This window comes from Durio zibethinus, chromosome 10 (genome assembly GCF_047325235.1).
Source record: "Durio zibethinus cultivar Kanyao isolate XHJ-2024 chromosome 10, ASM4732523v1, whole genome shotgun sequence".
Lineage (NCBI taxonomy): Eukaryota > Viridiplantae > Streptophyta > Magnoliopsida > Malvales > Malvaceae > Durio > Durio zibethinus.
This window is the reverse complement of record NC_143171.1, coordinates 21,371,551-21,390,902: the sequence shown is the minus strand read 5'-3', so window position 1 is coordinate 21,390,902 and position 19,352 is coordinate 21,371,551. Positions and strand designations below refer to the sequence as shown.

The 19,352-nt window shown below is 34.7% G+C and overlaps 2 protein-coding genes across 7 annotated transcripts in view; both read left to right on the top strand.

Annotated features, from left to right (window-relative positions):
• Positions 1-8,757, top strand: part of LOC111293110 (callose synthase 7-like) — a 37,197-nt gene extending 28,440 nt beyond the window's left edge. For both annotated transcript variants that reach the window (XM_089766914.1, XM_022885849.2), the window contains 4 exons: positions 6,465-7,262; positions 7,400-7,450; positions 7,693-7,878; positions 8,152-8,757. In XM_089766914.1, the coding sequence (XP_089623040.1) occupies positions 6,465-7,262; positions 7,400-7,450; positions 7,693-7,878; positions 8,152-8,388 (1,272 nt within the window). In that variant the 3' untranslated portion in view covers positions 8,389-8,757. The remainder of the gene's footprint in view (positions 1-6,464; positions 7,263-7,399; positions 7,451-7,692; positions 7,879-8,151) is intronic.
• Positions 8,758-15,651: 6,894 nt separating this feature from the next.
• Positions 15,652-19,352, top strand: part of LOC111292749 (callose synthase 7-like) — a 44,481-nt gene continuing 40,780 nt past the window's right edge. For 4 of the 5 annotated variants that reach the window (XR_016345816.1, XR_016345815.1, XM_022885282.2 and 1 more), the window contains exons 1-8: positions 15,655-15,995; positions 16,292-16,392; positions 17,290-17,402; positions 17,498-17,585; positions 17,688-17,798; positions 17,902-18,054; positions 18,990-19,082; positions 19,202-19,293. Coding sequence is in view for 3 of the 5 variants with exons in the window: in XM_022885282.2 (XP_022741017.2) it covers positions 15,788-15,995; positions 16,292-16,392; positions 17,290-17,402; positions 17,498-17,585; positions 17,688-17,798; positions 17,902-18,054; positions 18,990-19,082; positions 19,202-19,293 (959 nt within the window). In the remaining 2 variants the exon portion in view is untranslated. Of the gene's footprint in view, positions 15,996-16,291; positions 16,393-17,289; positions 17,403-17,497; positions 17,586-17,687; positions 17,799-17,901; positions 18,055-18,989; positions 19,083-19,201; positions 19,294-19,352 lie in introns of all 5 variants that reach the window. The other variant, XM_089766912.1, reaches the window with a different exon arrangement.

Here is a 19,352-nt window from a genome sequence, read left to right as displayed (position 1 = left end):
CTGTAGGATGCGTTGAACAGCCTTGAGATGCTTTTTGGTTGGCTTATTCATGTATCTATTCACCATCCCTACTGCAAACCCGATATTAGGTCTTGTGTGAGAGAGGTAAATAGGCTTCCCAACTAGTCTTTGGTATCATCCTTTGTCTGTGAGAGAGCTTCTGTTTTCACTTCCAATTTTATTAGTTGAGTCCATGGGTGTATCGGCAGGTTTGCATCTGTCATGCCAGTTTCTTTGAATAGATCAAGTACATACTTACATTGACACAATGATATTCCATTCTTAGATCGAGCCACTTCCATCCCAAGGAAATATTTAAGGAACCCCAAGTCCGTTATTTCAAACTCCTTTGCAAGGAATTTTTTAAATCATCTATTCCTTCCTTGTGGTCTTTGGTGATTATGATATCATCCACATAAACAATTAGAATAACTCTTTTTCCTTCATTAGTGAACTTAACAAACATAGTATGGTCAGATTGACATTGAAGGAATTCATTCCTTTTCATTGCCTTGGTCAAACGTTCAAACCAAGCTTGAGGAGACTGTTTAAGTCCATACAAAGATTTTCGGAGTTTGCATACTTTGCCCATATTGTCTTGCCCTTTGAAAGCAGAGGGAATTTCCATGTAGACATCTTCCTCCAAGTCACCATTTAAGAATGCATTCTTGATATCAAGTTGTTGGAGAGGCTAATCCAAGTTGGCTGCTAGTAACAATAGAACTCTAATTGAATTGAGTTTGGCTACTGGAGCAAATATCTCCTCATAGTCTATCCCATAGGATTGAGTGAACCCCTTTGCAACAAGTCTAGCTTTGAACTTGTTTATGCTTCCATCTACATTGTGCTTTATTGTGAAGATCCACTTACATCCAACTGGGTTTTTCCCTTTGGGCAAATCTAAAATTTCCTATGTCCCATTTTTCTCTAGTGTCTTGATTTTTTCAAGAACTGTTGCCTTCCAATTTGGTTCATTGAGGACTTCCTGAATATTTTTTGAAATTGCACATTGTCAAGAATAGTAGTAAAGGTTCGAAAGTTTGGATTTAACCTGTCATATGAGATGTACTTGCAGATAGGGTACCGGGTGTATGATCTCACACCTTTTCTTAATGCAATAGGAATGTCAAGGTCCCCAGCTAGCACACAAATTTCAGTTTCAAATTCAATAGGGACATTACCTGTGTTAGTTTCAGATTCTTGGAGACTCGGATTAGGTTGATTTTTAGTGTTGGGCTATGTACAATTGTCCACTTCTTCCTGTGGTTTTTGCTTCCTTGAGTAGACTATCAGTTCTTTTGTTTGTTCTTGCATAACCTTAGGGTTTGACGAGTCAAGAGTTGTCTGAACAGGTTGGGCTTCAGAATCTGTATGGTTGATCTATTGGGTAGGTTGAGAATCTAATTTTGAAAGGGCTGGTTAGGAATTTAGATTTGAAGGGGTTGGTTGGGAAATTGGCACGTTAATAGCTAAGAATTGATATTCCTGTGTAGTATTCTCCTCTTGAATAGCTTGTAGTATAGAAGATTCTCAAAGAAGGTGACATCCATAGAGCTATAGAATTTTTTTGTGATGGGTAACACCTATAGCCCTTTTGGTTTGGGGAATAACCAAGGAAGATGCATTTTAAGGCTTTGGGATCAAGCTTGCTATGGTTTTGTTGGCGAATTTGTGGGTAGGAAGCAAGTAGAGTTTGACAAGGCGTTTTAAAGCCAAGAACTCGAGAAGGCATTTAGTTAACCAAACAAGTAGCAGTAACGATAGCTTGTCCCCAAAAATATTTAGGCACATTAGAAGTCAACAAGAGGGATCTGGTCACTTTTATCAAATATTTGTTTTTGTGTTCAACAACCCTATTTTGCTGTGGAGTGTCAATGCAAGAGCTTTGATGGATGATGCCATGATTTGTGAGGTAAGGACTGAGAATAGAGTTGAAGTATTCCCTTCCATTGTTAGTTTTAAGGACTTGGATTTTGGCTTGGAATTGGGTTTGTACCATGCTATTGAAGTTTTGAAAGATTTGGCTAACCTTGGATGTTTCTTTCATAAGGAATACCCAAGTGAGTTGAGTATGATCACCGATGAATGTAACAAACCACCTAGAACTTGTGATATTGTTAACTCTTGACGGTTTCCAAATGTTACTATGAATCATTGAGAAAGGCTGAGATGATTTATAGGAAAAGCTAGGGTAGGTATTTCCAGTGTGGCTTGGAAAGTTGGCAAATTTCACACTGAAAATCTTTAGAGATGTTATTGAATAATGAGGGAAATAGCCTTTTTAGGTATAAAATATTTGGATGTCCTAATCTATAATGCGATAACATGATAAGGTCATCCTTACTAGGACTAAAGGCTAAGGTTATACAAGAGTTTTATGGTCTCTCAAGTGCATCATCTTGAAGAAGGTAGAGCCCTGCACACATTCTAGCACTGCCAATAATCCTCCCTGAGCCCAATTCTTGAAATTCACACAAGTTGGGAAAAAATTTAACGACTTAACATCTATCCTTCGTTAGCTTATTGATAGATAGTAGGTTATAGCTTAAATTAAGGACATGAAGGATAGAGTCGAGTGTTATGTCTTTCAAAACTACAATATAACCTGCTCCTGCCACATTTGAGTGAGAGCCATTAGCAATTTTTATAGCTGAATTATCATAGCAAAGTCTATATGTGTTGAACAAGAATGCATCTCCAGTCATGTGATCTGGTGCTCTTGAATCAACAATCCAAGATCGTGTATTTCCCCGTTGAACACTTAAGGCGTTTAGGAAATTACCTTTTTGTGCTAGTAAACTAGTTCCAAAGGTTATAGAGTTGTTTTGAAGGGTTTGTTGGAGCATCACCTTTTTGTGACTTTCCTTATGTCATACCTTTGCAGAAGAAGAGTTTTCACTCCTATTAGCTATAACGAAAAGTTGTGTGGCTACAGTCTAATGGTTCAGGCCGACATGTTTTGATACCATGTTAAGCATTCAACGTAAAACCAATTGGTAGCAAGTTGAGTGGTCTAACCTAAATATAAGATTACAGGAAATTGAATATTTATTAGATGTGGGATAACACCACTTTAACAGGCCCCCATCACGTGTAGGCGGAGATGGAAGAAACCTATCACGTGACATATTTGAAAAAGGCAACAAAAAGAAATCCTGACCTGATACCATGTAGAACACTTAAAGAACAATTGTCTTTATTTCTTCTTATTCTATCTACAATGAAGGAGTACATCTAAATAAATAGGAACAGTGAAGTTCTTTATTAGGAAACAACTTACATGAAACAAAAAACAAAAAATAATAAAATGAAGGAGAATTATTCTATTCTAAAATAGAAACGAATCCCTAAAAACTTGACAGTCAGAATAGTTGACTAAATAAAAAAAGTAAATAAGAAATATTCTCAAAATAAATTAGGAAATCAAACTGCATTATTGTAGGAGAATCAGATTTCTACAGGATACTTAGTACATTTTCTGGCTTCTTTCCTAATGGCAATAGGCATATCATAATCAGTAGTTATAGTTTTAGGGGATTCATGCTCATTTTGAGAAATAGAGTCAGAGATTGTAGTTACCTCATTTCCAAAGTTAGGATCAGGTATTTGCACTTGCACCGATTTAGGAGTTGGAACTTTCCTTCTTGAGTACACTTGTAATTCTTTCATTTGGAATGGGTTTAAACTCGAATTTAGTATTTGACTTTGACTCATAAGAAAGAGGTTTAGACTTAAAAGAACTGGCTTCTTTCCTAATGGCAATCGGCAAATCATATTCATTAGTTATAATTTTAGGAGATTCATGTTCATTTTGAGAAATAGAGTTAGAGACTGTAGTTACCTCATTTCCAAAGTTAAAATTAGGTTCTTAGACTTGCACCAGTTCAAGAGCTGAAAATTTTCTTCTTGATTACACTTGTAATTCCTTCATAGAATCAAGAACAATATTATCCTTTGTCACATCTTTTGTGTTTGGAATGGATTCAACCTCAGAAGAAATAGATTTAGGCTCAAAAGAATTAATGGGTAAAAATGTTGAAGAGTAAATAACAAGTTTAGACTCAGAAGAATTAATGGGTGAAAATGTTGAAAAGGAGGACAAGTTAAGCAAAAAGAAATCTTTATCCTTATCTTCCATGAATGAAGTCTCCCCCTAAAGATAAGGTTGAGTAAAAAATGATTTACTTTCTTCAAAAGTGACATTTGTAGACAAAATATTTTGGTAGGAGGATGATAGCACTTATACCATTTTTGAGTTGATGAATACCCCACAAAAATACACTTAATTGCTCTAGGATCCAACTTCTTCCTATTATGACTGTGAACATGAACAAATGATGTACAACCAAATATCCTAGGTGTAAGGTTGTTTATGGTATTAAAGTTAGGATAGAATTGTGAGAGTAATTCCATAAAAGTTTTAAACCCCAAAAACCTTGAAGGTAACCTATTTATAATGTCTGATAGTGAGAACCGCTTCCCCCAAGTAGGATTTGGGTATGTTTGCTTGAAAAAATAAAACTCGGGTTGTGGCTAGTAAATGACTGTTTTTCCTTTTTGTCATTACATTCTGCTGTGGAGTATTAATAGAAGATGACTCATGGATAATCCCCTCTTTTTGGAAATAGGTAGATAGACTTTGGTTGAAATATTCTCTTGCATTATCAAACCTAAATCTCTTGATTTTTGATCATGTTTTAGAAGCTTAAAAATACTATTCACATCTGATTTGGATTTAAGTAAAAATATCCAAGAGACCCTGGTACAAGTATCTATGAAAGAAACAAACCTCCTTGCATTAGAAATACTAGGAATTGTAGAGGGACCCCATATGTCACTATGAATCAAGGAAAAAAAAGTAAAACTTCTTTTGTTACTAATTGGAAAAGACACGTCCATGCTTTGCAAGTTCACAAACATCATAATGAAAATTTTCAATATTTAATAATTTGAACAAAGAAGTGATCATGTTTTTCAAAGTTTCAAAAGAAAGATATCTAAGACGAAAATGATAAAGTTAGATTTTGTATTTATTGGGAGGTTTTTCATAAAGAAATGACAAGGGTAAATTATTCTTGATATTACTTGTATTGTTTGATCTCTCAAGATAGTATGGTTCATCTTTTTCTTTAGCAAATCCAATCCTTTTTCCCGAACTTTGGTCTTGATATTCATAATAGGAGGGATAAAAAGTCACTTTGTAGTTCATCTCTCTAGTAAGTTTTTGTATAGATATCATATTAGTAGATAATCAAGGTATATGAAAAACATTTTTAAGAACAAATGAGGGATTAATTTGAATATCTCCTAATTGTTCCATTGCAGTAAGTGAACCATCCGCAACAACAATTTTCTCATTACTAGGAAACAGGATATATGTACTAAACTTCTACAAGGAATGTGCCATGTGGTCTATGGCTTCTGAGTCAATGACCCAAGAACTCATAATCGGCTTAATCGAGACATTTAATTTATGAGAATCAAAGACTTTACCTGAACTTGAGATCTTGACCAAGGAACATACCCTAGTAGGCTTTTCAAGGGTTTCTATACCCTTCTTAGCCTCTCAAACTCTTCTTTGTCCAACTTTCCCTGTTCCCAAGACATCTGTAGTACTCCGATAGCTTTACCAGTTGACACTTCCTTAAATTAGGTGGTAGTGACAGCAAATTTGTTGTCCTTGACATTGTTATCTTTCTTTGAATTGAATCAAGTCTTAAGATATTACCAGAAATGACTTGTCGCAATAAAGGCTAAAAAAAGGCAAAATAAAATGGCTATGAAGGCTTTAATAAGGTTCGCCAATGAAGGCCTAAAATAGAAGTCAGCAATGAAGGCTGAAAATTTAGCTTCCCAAAAAGAGCCTAAAGCTCTGATATCATGTGGACAAATTAAAAAATAAAATTGTGTGGAAAACCAAGAGTAAAACTAAATGTATATTGAAAAACTGCTCTTAAGAATTATACAAGCACCTCAGGTTTATATGCAACTAATTAGTGGGTAAACTAGGAAACTAAATCTTCCTAAAATTGATCCTTGAGGGATTGTTTAACCTAATTTTCTGTCCTTAATTCTAAGGATACAGATTCTTAATTCTAGAGATACAAATATAAATATACAGATTACAAGATTACAACCAACTGTAAATAAGTGCATTCCCACAGGTTTCCTCAGTTGTGAAGCAGTACTTATTTGCATGCTTAATGGTTTAGTCATTTCATAAGTTACCTCACTCCATTCATACTCTTTTTTTTTTTTTTAGTACTTCACTCCATTCATACTCGTTATATAACTTATTACTCAAAAACTAATAAAATCTATTATTTTTAGCGAAGATAAAGCACAACATCAGGCCACAAGGCTTGTTCATGTTATTTGACCTTTATTTTTCTTGTCACAACTCCTACACTCTTTGAAAAGGGAATAAACACGTATTGCTCTGTTTTGGCATTAAATTATTTCAGGTTACTGTGCTTACGGTATATTTATTCCTCTACGGACGTTTGTATTTGGTTATGAGTGGAATGGAAAAAGAAATTCTAGAGAATTCAATTATAAATCAGAACCAGTCCCTAGAAGCAGCTTTAATTCCTCAGTCGGTCTTTCAAATGGGCTTGTTATTGGTCCTGCCTATTCTTATGGAAATTAGCCTAGAGAAAGGGTTCCGAACTGCTCTGGCTGACTTTATCATCATGCAGCTGCAGCTAGCCTCTGTGTTCTTCACATTTCAGCTTGGAACAAAAGCACATTATTTCGGGAGAACAATCTTGCATGGAGGTTCTAAATATCGAGCTACTGGACGTGAATTTGTTGTTTTTCATGCCAAGTTTGCTGAAAACTATAGATTGTACTCACGGAGTCACTTTGTGAAAGGGTTTGAACTTGGTATACTACTGGTCTTGTATGAAGTTTATGGGGAATCATATCGCAGTTCAAATCTTTATTTGTTTATCACCTGCTCAATCTGGTTCCTGGTTGGATCCTGGTTATTTGCTCCCTTCGTCTTTAACCCTTCTGGTTTTGACTGGCAAAAGACAGTTGAAGATTGGACTGACTGGAAGCGGTGGATGGGAATTCGCGGAGGTATTGGTATCCAGCCTGAAAAAAGTTGGGAATCATGGTGGGATGGAGAACAAAAGCACCTTAGACACACAAATATACGAGGAAGGGTGCTTGAGATTATTCTTGCACTTCGCTTCTTTGTCTATCAATATGGGATTGTCTACCACCTTGATATAGCTCATCACAGTAGGAGTTGGCTGGTATAATTTGCTATTTTCACTAGTATAAATTTTTTTTCTTGCCCTATTAATGATCAGTTAGGTTACAGGACCATCCTCTCTCTGATTTTGTAACAAACAGGTCTACTACCATAAGATTTTAACCTATAATATTTCAGGTTTATGGACTCTCTTGGGGTGTTATGGCAGCAGCTTTGTTATTGTCAAAGGTATGCAGTGAAACAATAGTTTGTAGCTGGAGAGGGGCACAATCATATATGTATACGTTATGCATGAGTTTTTGCATGCAGCTATATATTTGCTCTTTATTATGTTATTTTTAATCCATCTTTATATGTTCTTTGGGTAAAAAATAACGGATAAATAAGATATTATTTTCTTCGTTTCCTGTACTGTTACCAAGACAGATTGATTTGGTTTTTTGCTTGATTCAACCCTCTTGTTGCTGCAGATTGTATCAGTGGGTAGACAAATACTTGGTATCGAACTTCAGATAGCATTCAGGATGCTCAAAGCATTTCTTTTTCTTGCCACCTTGGGAATAATTATTGTCTTATCCAAAGCATATGGCCTCACTATATCGGATTTATTGGCTGCCGTCATTGCCTTCTTGCCAACTGGGTGGGCCCTTCTTCTTGTAAGTTTCAAGCTTTATCAAATTATGGGAGTAATGTCATCTCTTGTATTTTCATTTCCATGTTCCAATATTTTCCCATAGTGTTTGTTGTCATATCTCTAATACTGTATAGAGATGAAGCACAAAAAGGTAAATGCCATTTGGTCCGATTAAAAAGTGGAAATTCTGACTAAAAAATCACAAATGGTATGAATGTAATAAATAACTGTGGAACACTTCCGAATATCTCATACAGTGATGTGCTAACAATTTTCATTTATTTGTCCTTCCAAGATTGGGCAAGCATGCAGGCCTTGGTTGGAGGGGCTAATGTGGAAGTCAATAAAAGAAATGGCCAGAGTATATGACTACATCATGGCATTGCTGCTTTTCACGCCCATAGCCATTTTGTCATGGCTCCCTTTTGTGGCTGAATTCCAAACCCGCATCCTCTTCAATCAAGCATTTAGCAGAGGACTTCAAATTTCTATTATTCTTGCTGGTAGGAAAGACAAGGCCTCACCTAGATGATTTATATCAGACATCAAATATTCATTTGTCCTTGTTTAGAATGAGACATCATATTGGCCATGTACAAAGATGGATGAAGGAATTTGGAGTCCAATTTTTCAACAAACTTTTGTATTTACGTGTAGCGAATCATATTGGTTCATTTATCAAGCGAAAACTATTTTGTTTCATAATCCTTGTGCCTGTCAAGTTATAATACCATAAGTGTTCATGATGTTGCTTAGTGTTCACGGTATTAAAAAGTCTTCCATCGAATAGAAGTAGATTGTTTCAGGTTGGTTTTTGATGCAAGGGAAGGCACGGAATGGTGCCACTAGGCACTTTTTTTATTTGGGTAGTCAAATGCCATTATCAATGCTTGTTGGAAGACAATTCAATTCTCTAAGCTTATTTTTTATTTGTACGTGTTATTTTTTAATAGAACAGTTGACTGCCTGGTAGGGGGCAATCAATTGTCCTATTGATAAAGCTGAAAAAAAAAAAAAAAAGAATGAGATGAATGAGAAAGACAAGAAACTTTGAACCGCTAACAAAAAAGGGTATGACAAAATAAATAAATAGCAAAAGGGTTTTTTGGGTTTGGGAATAAGGGGATTTAAACTATTACGATGTTTTAAGTTAGATGAATTTTTTCGGTTATTAATATTGAGATTTTATTTTTATATTCATCCAATTAATTAATCTCTTTTATTGTTAAAAATGAAAAAAAAAAAAAAAAAACACTCCAATAAGCATTTGGATTTAAATGGATCCAGAATAGAATGAATTCATACCTTTGGTGTAGAGGAATATTAGTTATCGAAATCATGGTATTTTTATGCATAAGGATTGAGGTTAAATAGGATGGGATAGAACATCCAAAACTTAAAATCCAAAATTCAAAATCCAATTTTCAATTAAGCATTTTTATTTAGGGATGGCAAAATTCTCAAATTCAACCGTTTTCATTCATCCCTACTCAATAAAAGTGGATTTTTTTTTATTATTTGGAAATTGGAGATTGGGTTGGGTTGGAGTAAGCCTAATGTTATGGACTAAGCTTTCTTTCGATAAAGCAATTGCTCGTGTGACATTTGAATGGACTTTTTTACGCAAGTCAACCAAGATACTTTGAAATTTGAACAAACAACAAGTAAGCCAAAGTTAACCTTAAAGATAGGCAATGAAATATCAAGGGGTATTAGGTGTACACCAGGTTAACCCTTGGTGGCCCTGAAAGAAAAATTGTTTTATTAATATCATAAAAGTTACAATGATATAAAAATAACTTCGAGTGTCACCTCAACCTCGGGGCTAGAGGGACAGCCCTAGATGGGTGATCTAGGTTGTACCTTAATCGATGAAATAGCTTAATAATTTGTCAACTGCTTACCCTTTCTAAAGAGTTTAAGAACTTTTATAGTTATGCTATCAAGAATCATTACAATATTTAAAATAGAAAATTTTTTTCCTAGCACATGAGATCTATCTTCTCCGTTGACACCTCTACCGATCATGACCCTATACAAGGGTGGCTCATGAAATTCTATGCCCAATCATAACCTTATATAAGATTGGTTTATGACATCCTTTCCTATTAAATCTACTGACATCTTCGTTGACTTGTTAGTCTGAAATTTTTCAATTTTTTGCTTGAAGGCTCGGAGGTCATGGTCTCTCTCTTAGTTGATCTCTTCTGATCCTAAGCCATCGTACTTGACTAGATACTTATGGACTGGTCTTCGATACTATTAAATTACTATATCATCCAAAATCTTTTAAACTTGATGTTCTAATGGTGACTTTATGATGATAATAGCCCTGGCTTTTTCACCATGACTTGCATTTGTGGGATTTGCATAATAAGGTTTTAAATTGCTCACATGAAATACTGAATGCATCTTCATTCATTTTGGAGGGTCAATTTTGTAAGAGGTAATTCCTTATTTTAGAAAGGATTTTCATTGGACCCTTATACTTGCACACCAACCTACAATCCCGTTTTCATAAGAACCTGGTTTGCTTGAACACTAGTCCGACAAGCACCAAGTCACCAACTTTGAACTACTTTGCCCTTCAACCCTTATCTACTAATTTCTTCATACACTTTGATGCCTTATCTAAGTATGCTTGTGCAATTTTTGTGTTATGTCTTCCTTGGTAAGATTGAAAGCTTATGGATTTTCTCTCGATATGACCTAAGGAAGGTATGGGGCAACCTCGATTGTTGCCCGATGACTATTTCAAAAAGGCTCTTGTTCATGGAAGAACACTTGTTGGCATTAATACAAAATTAAGTTACATCTAATAATGAAGGCCATTTCTTTTGATTAGCTTGAACAAAATGTCTTAAGTACTCCTCTAGTTGCCTATTAAATCATTCAATCTAATCATTGGTTTGCGAGTGATAACTCAAAAAGATATTGAGCTGAGATTCTAAAATTTTAAAAGTTTTCTCCAAAATGAACCAGTGAATCTTAGGTCTTTGTCACTGACCATACTTTGTGGAATACCTTAATACTTGATAACATGTTTAAATATTAGGCGAGTCATATCTTTTGCTATGTAATACTTTTGGGTTAGGATGAATGTGGCATACTTTGAGAAATAGTCAATCACCACTAAAATAGATTCAATTCACCCATTTTAGGGAGGTCTAATATGAAATCAAGAGAAATACTTTCCTAAGGTCTCATAGGTACAAGCAATAGTTCAAGTATGCATACTGGTCTTTTCTTATCCACTTTATCCTATTGGCAAATAAAGTAAGTTTTTGTATAATCCATCATATTTTGCTGTATATAAGGTCGATAATAGCTTTATATTATTAAAATCAAAGTGCATTACCAACCAGAATGACTTGTCTAATTTTCTTAAAAGCTACCAATTCTACCCATTTACTTAATACATCCAACATTTGGTTGGTTCCTTTAGTTTTATGCTCAAAGCAAAAATCAAACTTAGCAAGAAATTTTTGCCATCTACCTTGCTTGGTCGTGAGTCTTGGTTGGGTGAGAAAATGATTAGCGTATGTGTTGTCAGTCTTAACAATAAATTGGGAACCCAGTAAGTAGTGCTGTCATGTTCTTAAACAATGGATTATTGCTAAAAGCTCTTTCTCCTGAGCCATATACTTCTTTTTTGCCTCACTTAACTTTATACTCTCAAACACTATTTAGGTGTTGCTCTTGCAAAAGTACTCCCCAAATAATAAAATCTAATTCATCTGTTTGAACTTTAAAAAGCTTTCCAATGTTGGGAAGAGCCAAGACAAGATCTTTTATCATGGTTTCCTTTAAGCCTTCAAATGTTTCTTGACATTTACTTGTTCAACACCATTTATGCCATTTTTTCAGTAACTCGATAAGGGCTATTATTCTATAAAAATACCATTCCATAAATTTCTTATAATAGTTGGTTAGTTTTAAAAATGAATGAAGCTTAGTAACATTCTTTAGCGTTACCCATTCTTTGATGGCCTTGACTTTCTTTAAGTCCATTCAAATGTAGCTCTATTCAACAATATGGCCCAAGAAATGTAGATGTGTTTGTGCAAATGCACACTTCTCTCTTTTCACATACAACTAGTTTTCTCGAAACCTTTGGAACACTGGGTGTAAATGCTCTTCACGTTCCTCTAAGGTAGGATTATAGACCACTATGTCATCCAAGTATAGCACTATTAACTTGTTAGGTAATCATGAAATACTTGGTTCATTAAAATACAAAACATGGTATGGTCATTGGTTAGTATAAAAGGCATAACAGAAAACCTAAATGCACCATACAACGTTATACAGGTGATTTTTGACTCATTTCCCTCCACAATTCTGACTTGATGGTAACCAGACCTAAGATCAAGTTTGATGAAATACTTGGCATAGCTCAATTAATCAAATAAATCTATGATAAGAGGGATCAAATACTTGTTCCTTATAGTAATTTTTTTAGGGCCATGTAATCCACAGACAAATAAAAACTCCTATCATGTTTTCTCTAGAACAACCTAGTACCTTAAAAAGTACTTTTGATGGCATGATGAATCCTGCTTATAATAGTTCATCTAATTGCTTTCTTTTATTAGCCAAATTTGGTGGAACTATTCGATGTAGACATTTAATCGAAGGTTAAATTCTTGGGACAAGTTCAATTGCATGGTTTACTACTTATTGATGAGGTAGAACCTTAGGCAACTGCTCTAGCATTACACTTTCAAACTCTTCCAACATTTTTTTCACCCGATCGAGCCCTAGTTCTAAGTCTAACCCATCTTTATAAATTGGCATAGCCTTGCAAAAGGGCTATCATCTTTTCATTCCTTTATTAACTAAAGCACTGATATTATTTTCTTCCCACTCTTAAAGAGGATTGTAGTAAACACCACACACAAGCATTCCCTTAAGAACAATAAGCAACTGGTAGTGGGTATAGGGATCGCCTAAACCCCCATTATAAAGTCAAATCTTAAGACAACATCAAAGTCATCCATTGGAAAAATAGTGAAGTTTATGCCTTTTTCCCATGGCTCAAGCTTGGTCATCACATTCGTGGAGCTTTCACTGATTGTAAAGGTTAGTAGTTCACCACTTTCATTTGCCCACGGTCGTTAGTAACCTCAATACCACACTTTTTTGCTTCTTTAGGTGTGATGAAGGTATCGATTACACCTATATCTACCATGGCCTTTGTTGTTTTGCCATTAAGCACTACTTTCTTCCTATTTCTAAAGAGGATTGTGGCAAGCACCACACATAAGCATTCCTTTAAGAACAACAAGCAATTGGCAGTGGATATGGGGATCGCCTAAACCATCATCATATAGTCAAATCCTAAGACAACATCAAAGTTGTCTATTGGGGAAATAATGAAGTTTATGCTTCATTCCTATGGCTTAAGCTGGGTCGTCACATTCTTAGAGCTTTTACTGATTACAAAAGTTGGTAGTTCACTGCTTTCATTTGCCCATAGTTATTGGCAACTTTAAGACCACACTTTTTTGCTTTTTTGGGTGCGGTGAAAGTATCAGTTGCACTCGTGTCTACCATGGCCTTTATTGTCATACCATTGAGCACCATTTTCACATACATGAGGCCCCACTTTGGCTTTTTCTTTATTATGCTCAGTTGATATTAAAAGGCATTGAAAAACCTTATAGAACCTATCTTTGAGGGCTTTTCCTTGACTTCTTCAATGCTTTGGGGCATTTGGGATGATTCTTGTGAAAAGGCTCTTAAAGTATTAAAGGCACTTCTGTGTGAGCATTTAGCCACCCAGTGCTTTCCCTGACATAAGAAGCAAGTTAATGGTTATATGGGCTTTAAGTTCGATGCATTGTTTGTCTTAGTTTAGAGGGTGTTTCTACAAGAAAGTCTTTTATCCGTTCCTCCACTTGATGGTTTATCAAATCGGACCATCTTTCCCCATTCTTAAAATTAGAGTTACTACCACTTAATTAAGGGTTTTTTTGCTTTGAGGGCCATCATTGTAGTCATTAAGACATTTGCTGACAGCCATAGTAATGGCAACATTTTGCATTTTTTGTCTTTATAATTCTATTCTGGCACAAGGCTTGAGGCCCTCAAGAAAATAAAATATCTTATCCTTTTCGGACATGTCCTTAATATTTAGCATCAAGGTAGAAAATTTCTTTACAAACTTTCACACCAATTCTCAAAACTTCTTTTAGGTCACATACTCCACATTCTCAAGAAAGAATTGATTTTGCAACTATTGTTTAATATCTTCTCAAGTTTTAATAGGGCACTTATCATTCACAATTTTTAAACTCTGTAATCGCTTGGCATCCTTGGAAAGATACATTAAAGCCATTGCAACCTTATATTCTTTTGATTTTTTGTGCATGGCTCGAAAGTATTATTCTATGTTAAACAAAAAATTTTCAAACTCCTTGGCATCTTTTGTCCCTTTATAACATCAAGGTTTCGACACATTGGTCCTTTTTCCCTTCTTTATTGAGCTAGAATTTGATCTCGTTACAGTCATTTGTAGCATATTGACTTAAGCCTTGAGCTTGTCGAACTCTCTTTGAAGAATGCTCATGACATTTCTCGTCTCATCACCCAAGACATTTAGAGTATCAAATAGCTTTCGTTTGGCTGCCTGGATCTCCCTCAATCGATCTTGGGTTACTATATAAACTTTTTAGGTTGCCACCATAGCCTTAAGCACCTCAATCCTCTGTCGGTTATATGACTCACCACTTGTTCTAACCATTTTTGTCAAACCCTCTAGCGCTTATTAATCGTGTTTTGATATCATGTGTTATTAACTAGACTTTCTCTCGATAAAGTAATAGTCTGTGCAGTGATGGATATATACTTCTGCACAAATCAACCAAGATAGTTTAAAATTTGAACAAACAAAAAGTAAGCCACAGTTAATCTTAATGATTGACAACAAAATATCGAGAAGTATTGAATGCATACTAAATTGACTCTTGATGCCCTTAAAAGAAAAAATATTTTATTAATATTGAAAAAGTTACAATGAATACAAAAAAAAGCATTGAGTGTCCCACTATTGTTGGAATAAAATGGACAATCTTAAATGAGTGATCTAATATATACCTTAAATAATAAGACAATCCAATAATTCATTGATTACTCATCCCCTCTTAAGAGCTTAAAAACTTTTATAATTATGCTATTAAAAATTATTATAATATTTGAAATAAAGATATATTTTTTTTAACACATAAAATTTATTTATTTTTGACACTTCTATCTAATCATAATCTTATATTAAAATAATTCATAATATTATATACCCGATCATGATCCTATTCATGACCCATGACTCGTAGCCCGTTTTATCTTTCCCTACAAGAGTTTGGCTTCTCTTTCGCGGGGTAGCACGTGAGCAAAAGTAAATGTATTCGTATCTGTGCTTGAAAAGTGATCACGTTTCAAGCTGTAAGAGGGACAGGATAATCACTTAGATTTATAATCTGTGATTCCCGCCTCTAAGGTGCAATCCCAATGGCCGCCATATGCTCATTCTTTCCCAACAAAAAGCAAATCTTCCATTTCTTAATAATAGAAAAGAAAGAGGGAAAAGATATAAACAAACCAAAGCAATCTCCCAAAAAGCAAAAGCACCTATTATCTTTAAATTTCTCAGAATTGGCTTTATTTTCTTCTTTTCAGGGCAACTTCTTTGCCTTTGCCTTTACCTTTGCCTTTTTCTTTGCCTTTGCCCCACCCTTCAGTCAAAGCATCTCTTTTTTCTCCCACAGATAAAAGGGAATGATACTGCAGCAAAGAAAAAATGATGATGCCTAATTGGTTTGCTCTACCATTACTGTTACTGCTACTGCCATTACCCAAAAACCAAAGGAAAAAAGCCCAGAAAAACACAACGTTGGTATTGAAGAAGAAGAAGAAGTTATTGGTTCAGGTTCATGGCGAGCTCGATGGGGACGAAGGCCGATCTGCCTCGGACCCCTTCAAAGAGGATGACTCGGGCTCAAACTATGATGGTGGAAATTCGCAATGAGGATAACACCACAGCAGATAGTGAGCTGGTCCCTTCCAGCTTGGCTTCCATTGTCCCTATTCTCCGTGTCGCCAATGAAATCCAAAAGGATAACGCCAGAGTCGCTTATCTATGTAATTCATTCTCTTTCCCTACTTCTTTCTTCTTTCTTTCTTTCTTGCTTTTTTTTTTTTTCATTTTCCATTTTGGATTTCTAATTGATACACCGTGTGTCACATAGAACAATAACTTGTTATGTAATCAGTAATAATAAGTGCTTCAGTTGGCTTAAAATTAATGTTTCCATCTTTCAGTTTTGTAGAATTATTATTGTTCAAAGACAAAATTGTAAATGGTAATATCCATAGTGATCATGTTGGTAGCTATATGTTCAATATCGTGATCCTTGTATATGTTTTCGTTCAATTAGGCCGTTTCCATGCATTTGAGAAGGCTCACAAAATGGATCCAACATCAAGTGGACGTGGTGTTCGCCAGTTTAAGACTTATCTGTTGCATAGACTTGAGAAGGTAGACTTTTAACACTTATTTCTGGCTTTAATAGTTTAATAATTTTCTTGGATACTTGTTAAAACAGTAAACTGATCTGTAAGCCCCTTTTGCTGTAGAAAACTGAGTGAAACAAGAAATAATAACACTACATCTTTTATCTAAATGCTCTAGCAATTAAGGAGCAAAAGTAATGAACCTCCATGAATCAAGTTGAGGGGACTATCTCCCTGATAATAATATATTCTACTCAACTTAGATGTTTCTCCCGAAATTTTAATATACAAGCTGAATATTTCTTCTACCTTTTCTTCTCTGCATCACCAGTGAGCATTCAATATATAATTAAAGTATGACTTATTTCATAAAGGTTATTTCCTAAAGGAGAAAGAAGATGATATGGGTAGAGTATTCAATTAATAAGATTTTGCATCACTTTCTTGGGGAACTTTTATGTGGATGTCTTATGAATCCATATCATTTGTCATCTTTAACTGTTTCTCCAAATAACTTTTAATATAAATTTAGAGATAATTTTTACATCATCATTTGTTTCAAATGATAAAGTTATTATGGCATAATTTTACTGGTACTAATTATTTGTTTTGCTGTTTGAGTGACTTTCATGAATTTGTTGGCTAAAATTTCTAATCTATTCTTTAGATTCTTCCTTTTTTACATGTGATATTGGGCTACATAATGGCAAATAACCCTCTCCCACATGCATTTCATAAATCCCATTGCGCCCATCTCAAGATTCAAACTCAGAGACTTCCAAGATGGAGTATTGTGTTGTAACTGTTGAGGGGTTCCCTTGGGGACATATTCTTTAGAAATTTTAGAGTTCATTGTATACATTAAAATCTTATTCCTTTTAAGAAATTCCAAAATTAAGAGCAAATAAAATTTTTTGTTCAGGACGAAGAAGAGACAAAACCTATACTTGCAAAAAATGATCCAAGAGAAATTCAGATGTATTATCAGCAGTTTTATTTGAAAAACATTGCAGATGGCCAACATACAAAGAAACCGTGAGATTATTATTTCCACTTCAAAATGCCGTTTTATCTAGGCATGTTGTGCATTTTGTCTTAGTCTTTTTTTTTTTTCGCGCTTGCTCTTGAAGGGAGGATATGGCTAAAATTTATCAGATTGCTTCAGTGTTGTATGATGCGCTAAGGACAGTGGTACCGGCTGCAAGAGTTGATGATGAGGTTTGATTTGTATATTTTGTGTTCTTGTACAATTTTTTGAGGGGAATGTTTCGTGTGAAATATACTCAAAAGGTTTACTTCTAAGTTTTTTTGTTATTCCAGACTGAGAGATATGCTAAAGAAGTTGAGAAGAAAAAGGAGCAATTTGAGCACTATAACATTCTTCCATTGTATGCTGTTGGGGTTAAACCAGCTATTATGGAACTTCCTGAGGTTGTATATGTGCATAATGAATAATGTTATTTTACTTGCTCATACGGATCATCTTTTTATAGTCTAAATTCACCATGGTAATGTTCTCCCACTAACACTGCAGATTAAAGCAGCACTTCGTGCTATACGAAATGTGGAAGGTCTTCCTATGCCCAGAGTTCATATGACATCCAATGCTCCTGAAGACATCCCTCAAGAGAGGGTTAAACCAGTAAATGACATACTTGATTGGCTTTCTTCCTTCTTTGGATTTCAGGTAATACCTTGAATTACTAAATATATTGCACTTATTTTACACAACTTTATGTGCCACTGGTTCCAAGCCACTTGTGAAGCTGGCTGTGTATGTTGAACCTATACACCTTTTATGTCTAAAAAGAATCAGACTTCTATTTGGATCTCCCAAGAAGGGTTTGCTATTTCCACCTGGCCATCACATCCCTCAGATTTTATTTTTCATTTATTTAGAACTTTTTAGGATGAAAGTATTGAGCTTTATGAAGGTGATTGAAAGTAGTTATAATCATGAGATTGGGGGAACAAAAACTAGAAACTGCAACATTGAATGGTCCAAACTTCCTGTGAACAATTTGCACCTAGGTTTCATTGTTTTCCTTTTGATAAACCTTCTGGTAATATAATGAAAATCATGGAAACTTAACGTGTCAAAGAAAAGAGTTTTCATTTCTTTTATTTCTTCTATGTTTGTTAAAGCCATGGCATCTTATAAAAATTCTTTCACAATGGATTTTAAGAAAACTAATAAGGCCTTGAACCCTATTGTTGTAGAGTTTGGCCCATTGTTATGTGCTTAACCAACATTTGTTGAGATTTGAACAACTTTTCCTGTATAATTTAGTCTATCAATAGAATACATTGGCAGGATATGTCCTAGAATTTCTAATGCTATAATATTTTTCCAAAGCCTTCTCTGATCCATTATGAAAATTTGGAACAAACTTCCAATGATCATAGTTAGGAATGCATCACAATACTATATAGTTCAATCAGTTTTATGCATCCAACTCTTGGTAACGGGTTGGCTCCATAGGTTCAGAGAAAATTTAAGCAAAGATTCTTTCTTTCAAGTTGTTTAGCTATAATCTTTATATATCATATGTGTTCATGAAAAATCAGTATCTCTGACTAATATCATTTATAATTTTTTTTTTTTTTTTTTGGAATTTGAAGAAGGGAAATGTAGCAAATCAAAGAGAGCATTTGATATTATTGCTTGCCAATATTGATGCAAGGAAAAAAGAGAACTTTGAAGATTACAGGGAGGTAAATCTTTATTCCATCGAGCTTCTTTATACTTATTTTGACTCTTCTACTTTAATAGCGGACTTAAAGTTTCATCTTTGTGTCATCATTGTTCAAGACTGACTAGAAGTTTACTACAGCTGAATGGTCACACTATACAGAGGTTGGTGGATAAGATTTTCAAAAATTATCGTTCATGGTGCAACTATTTGCGTGTTGAGCCACAGTTGAGGTTAGTCAATTTGTTATTGCAGATCATCAGCTACGTAACTGTAATAAGCAAAACTCAAA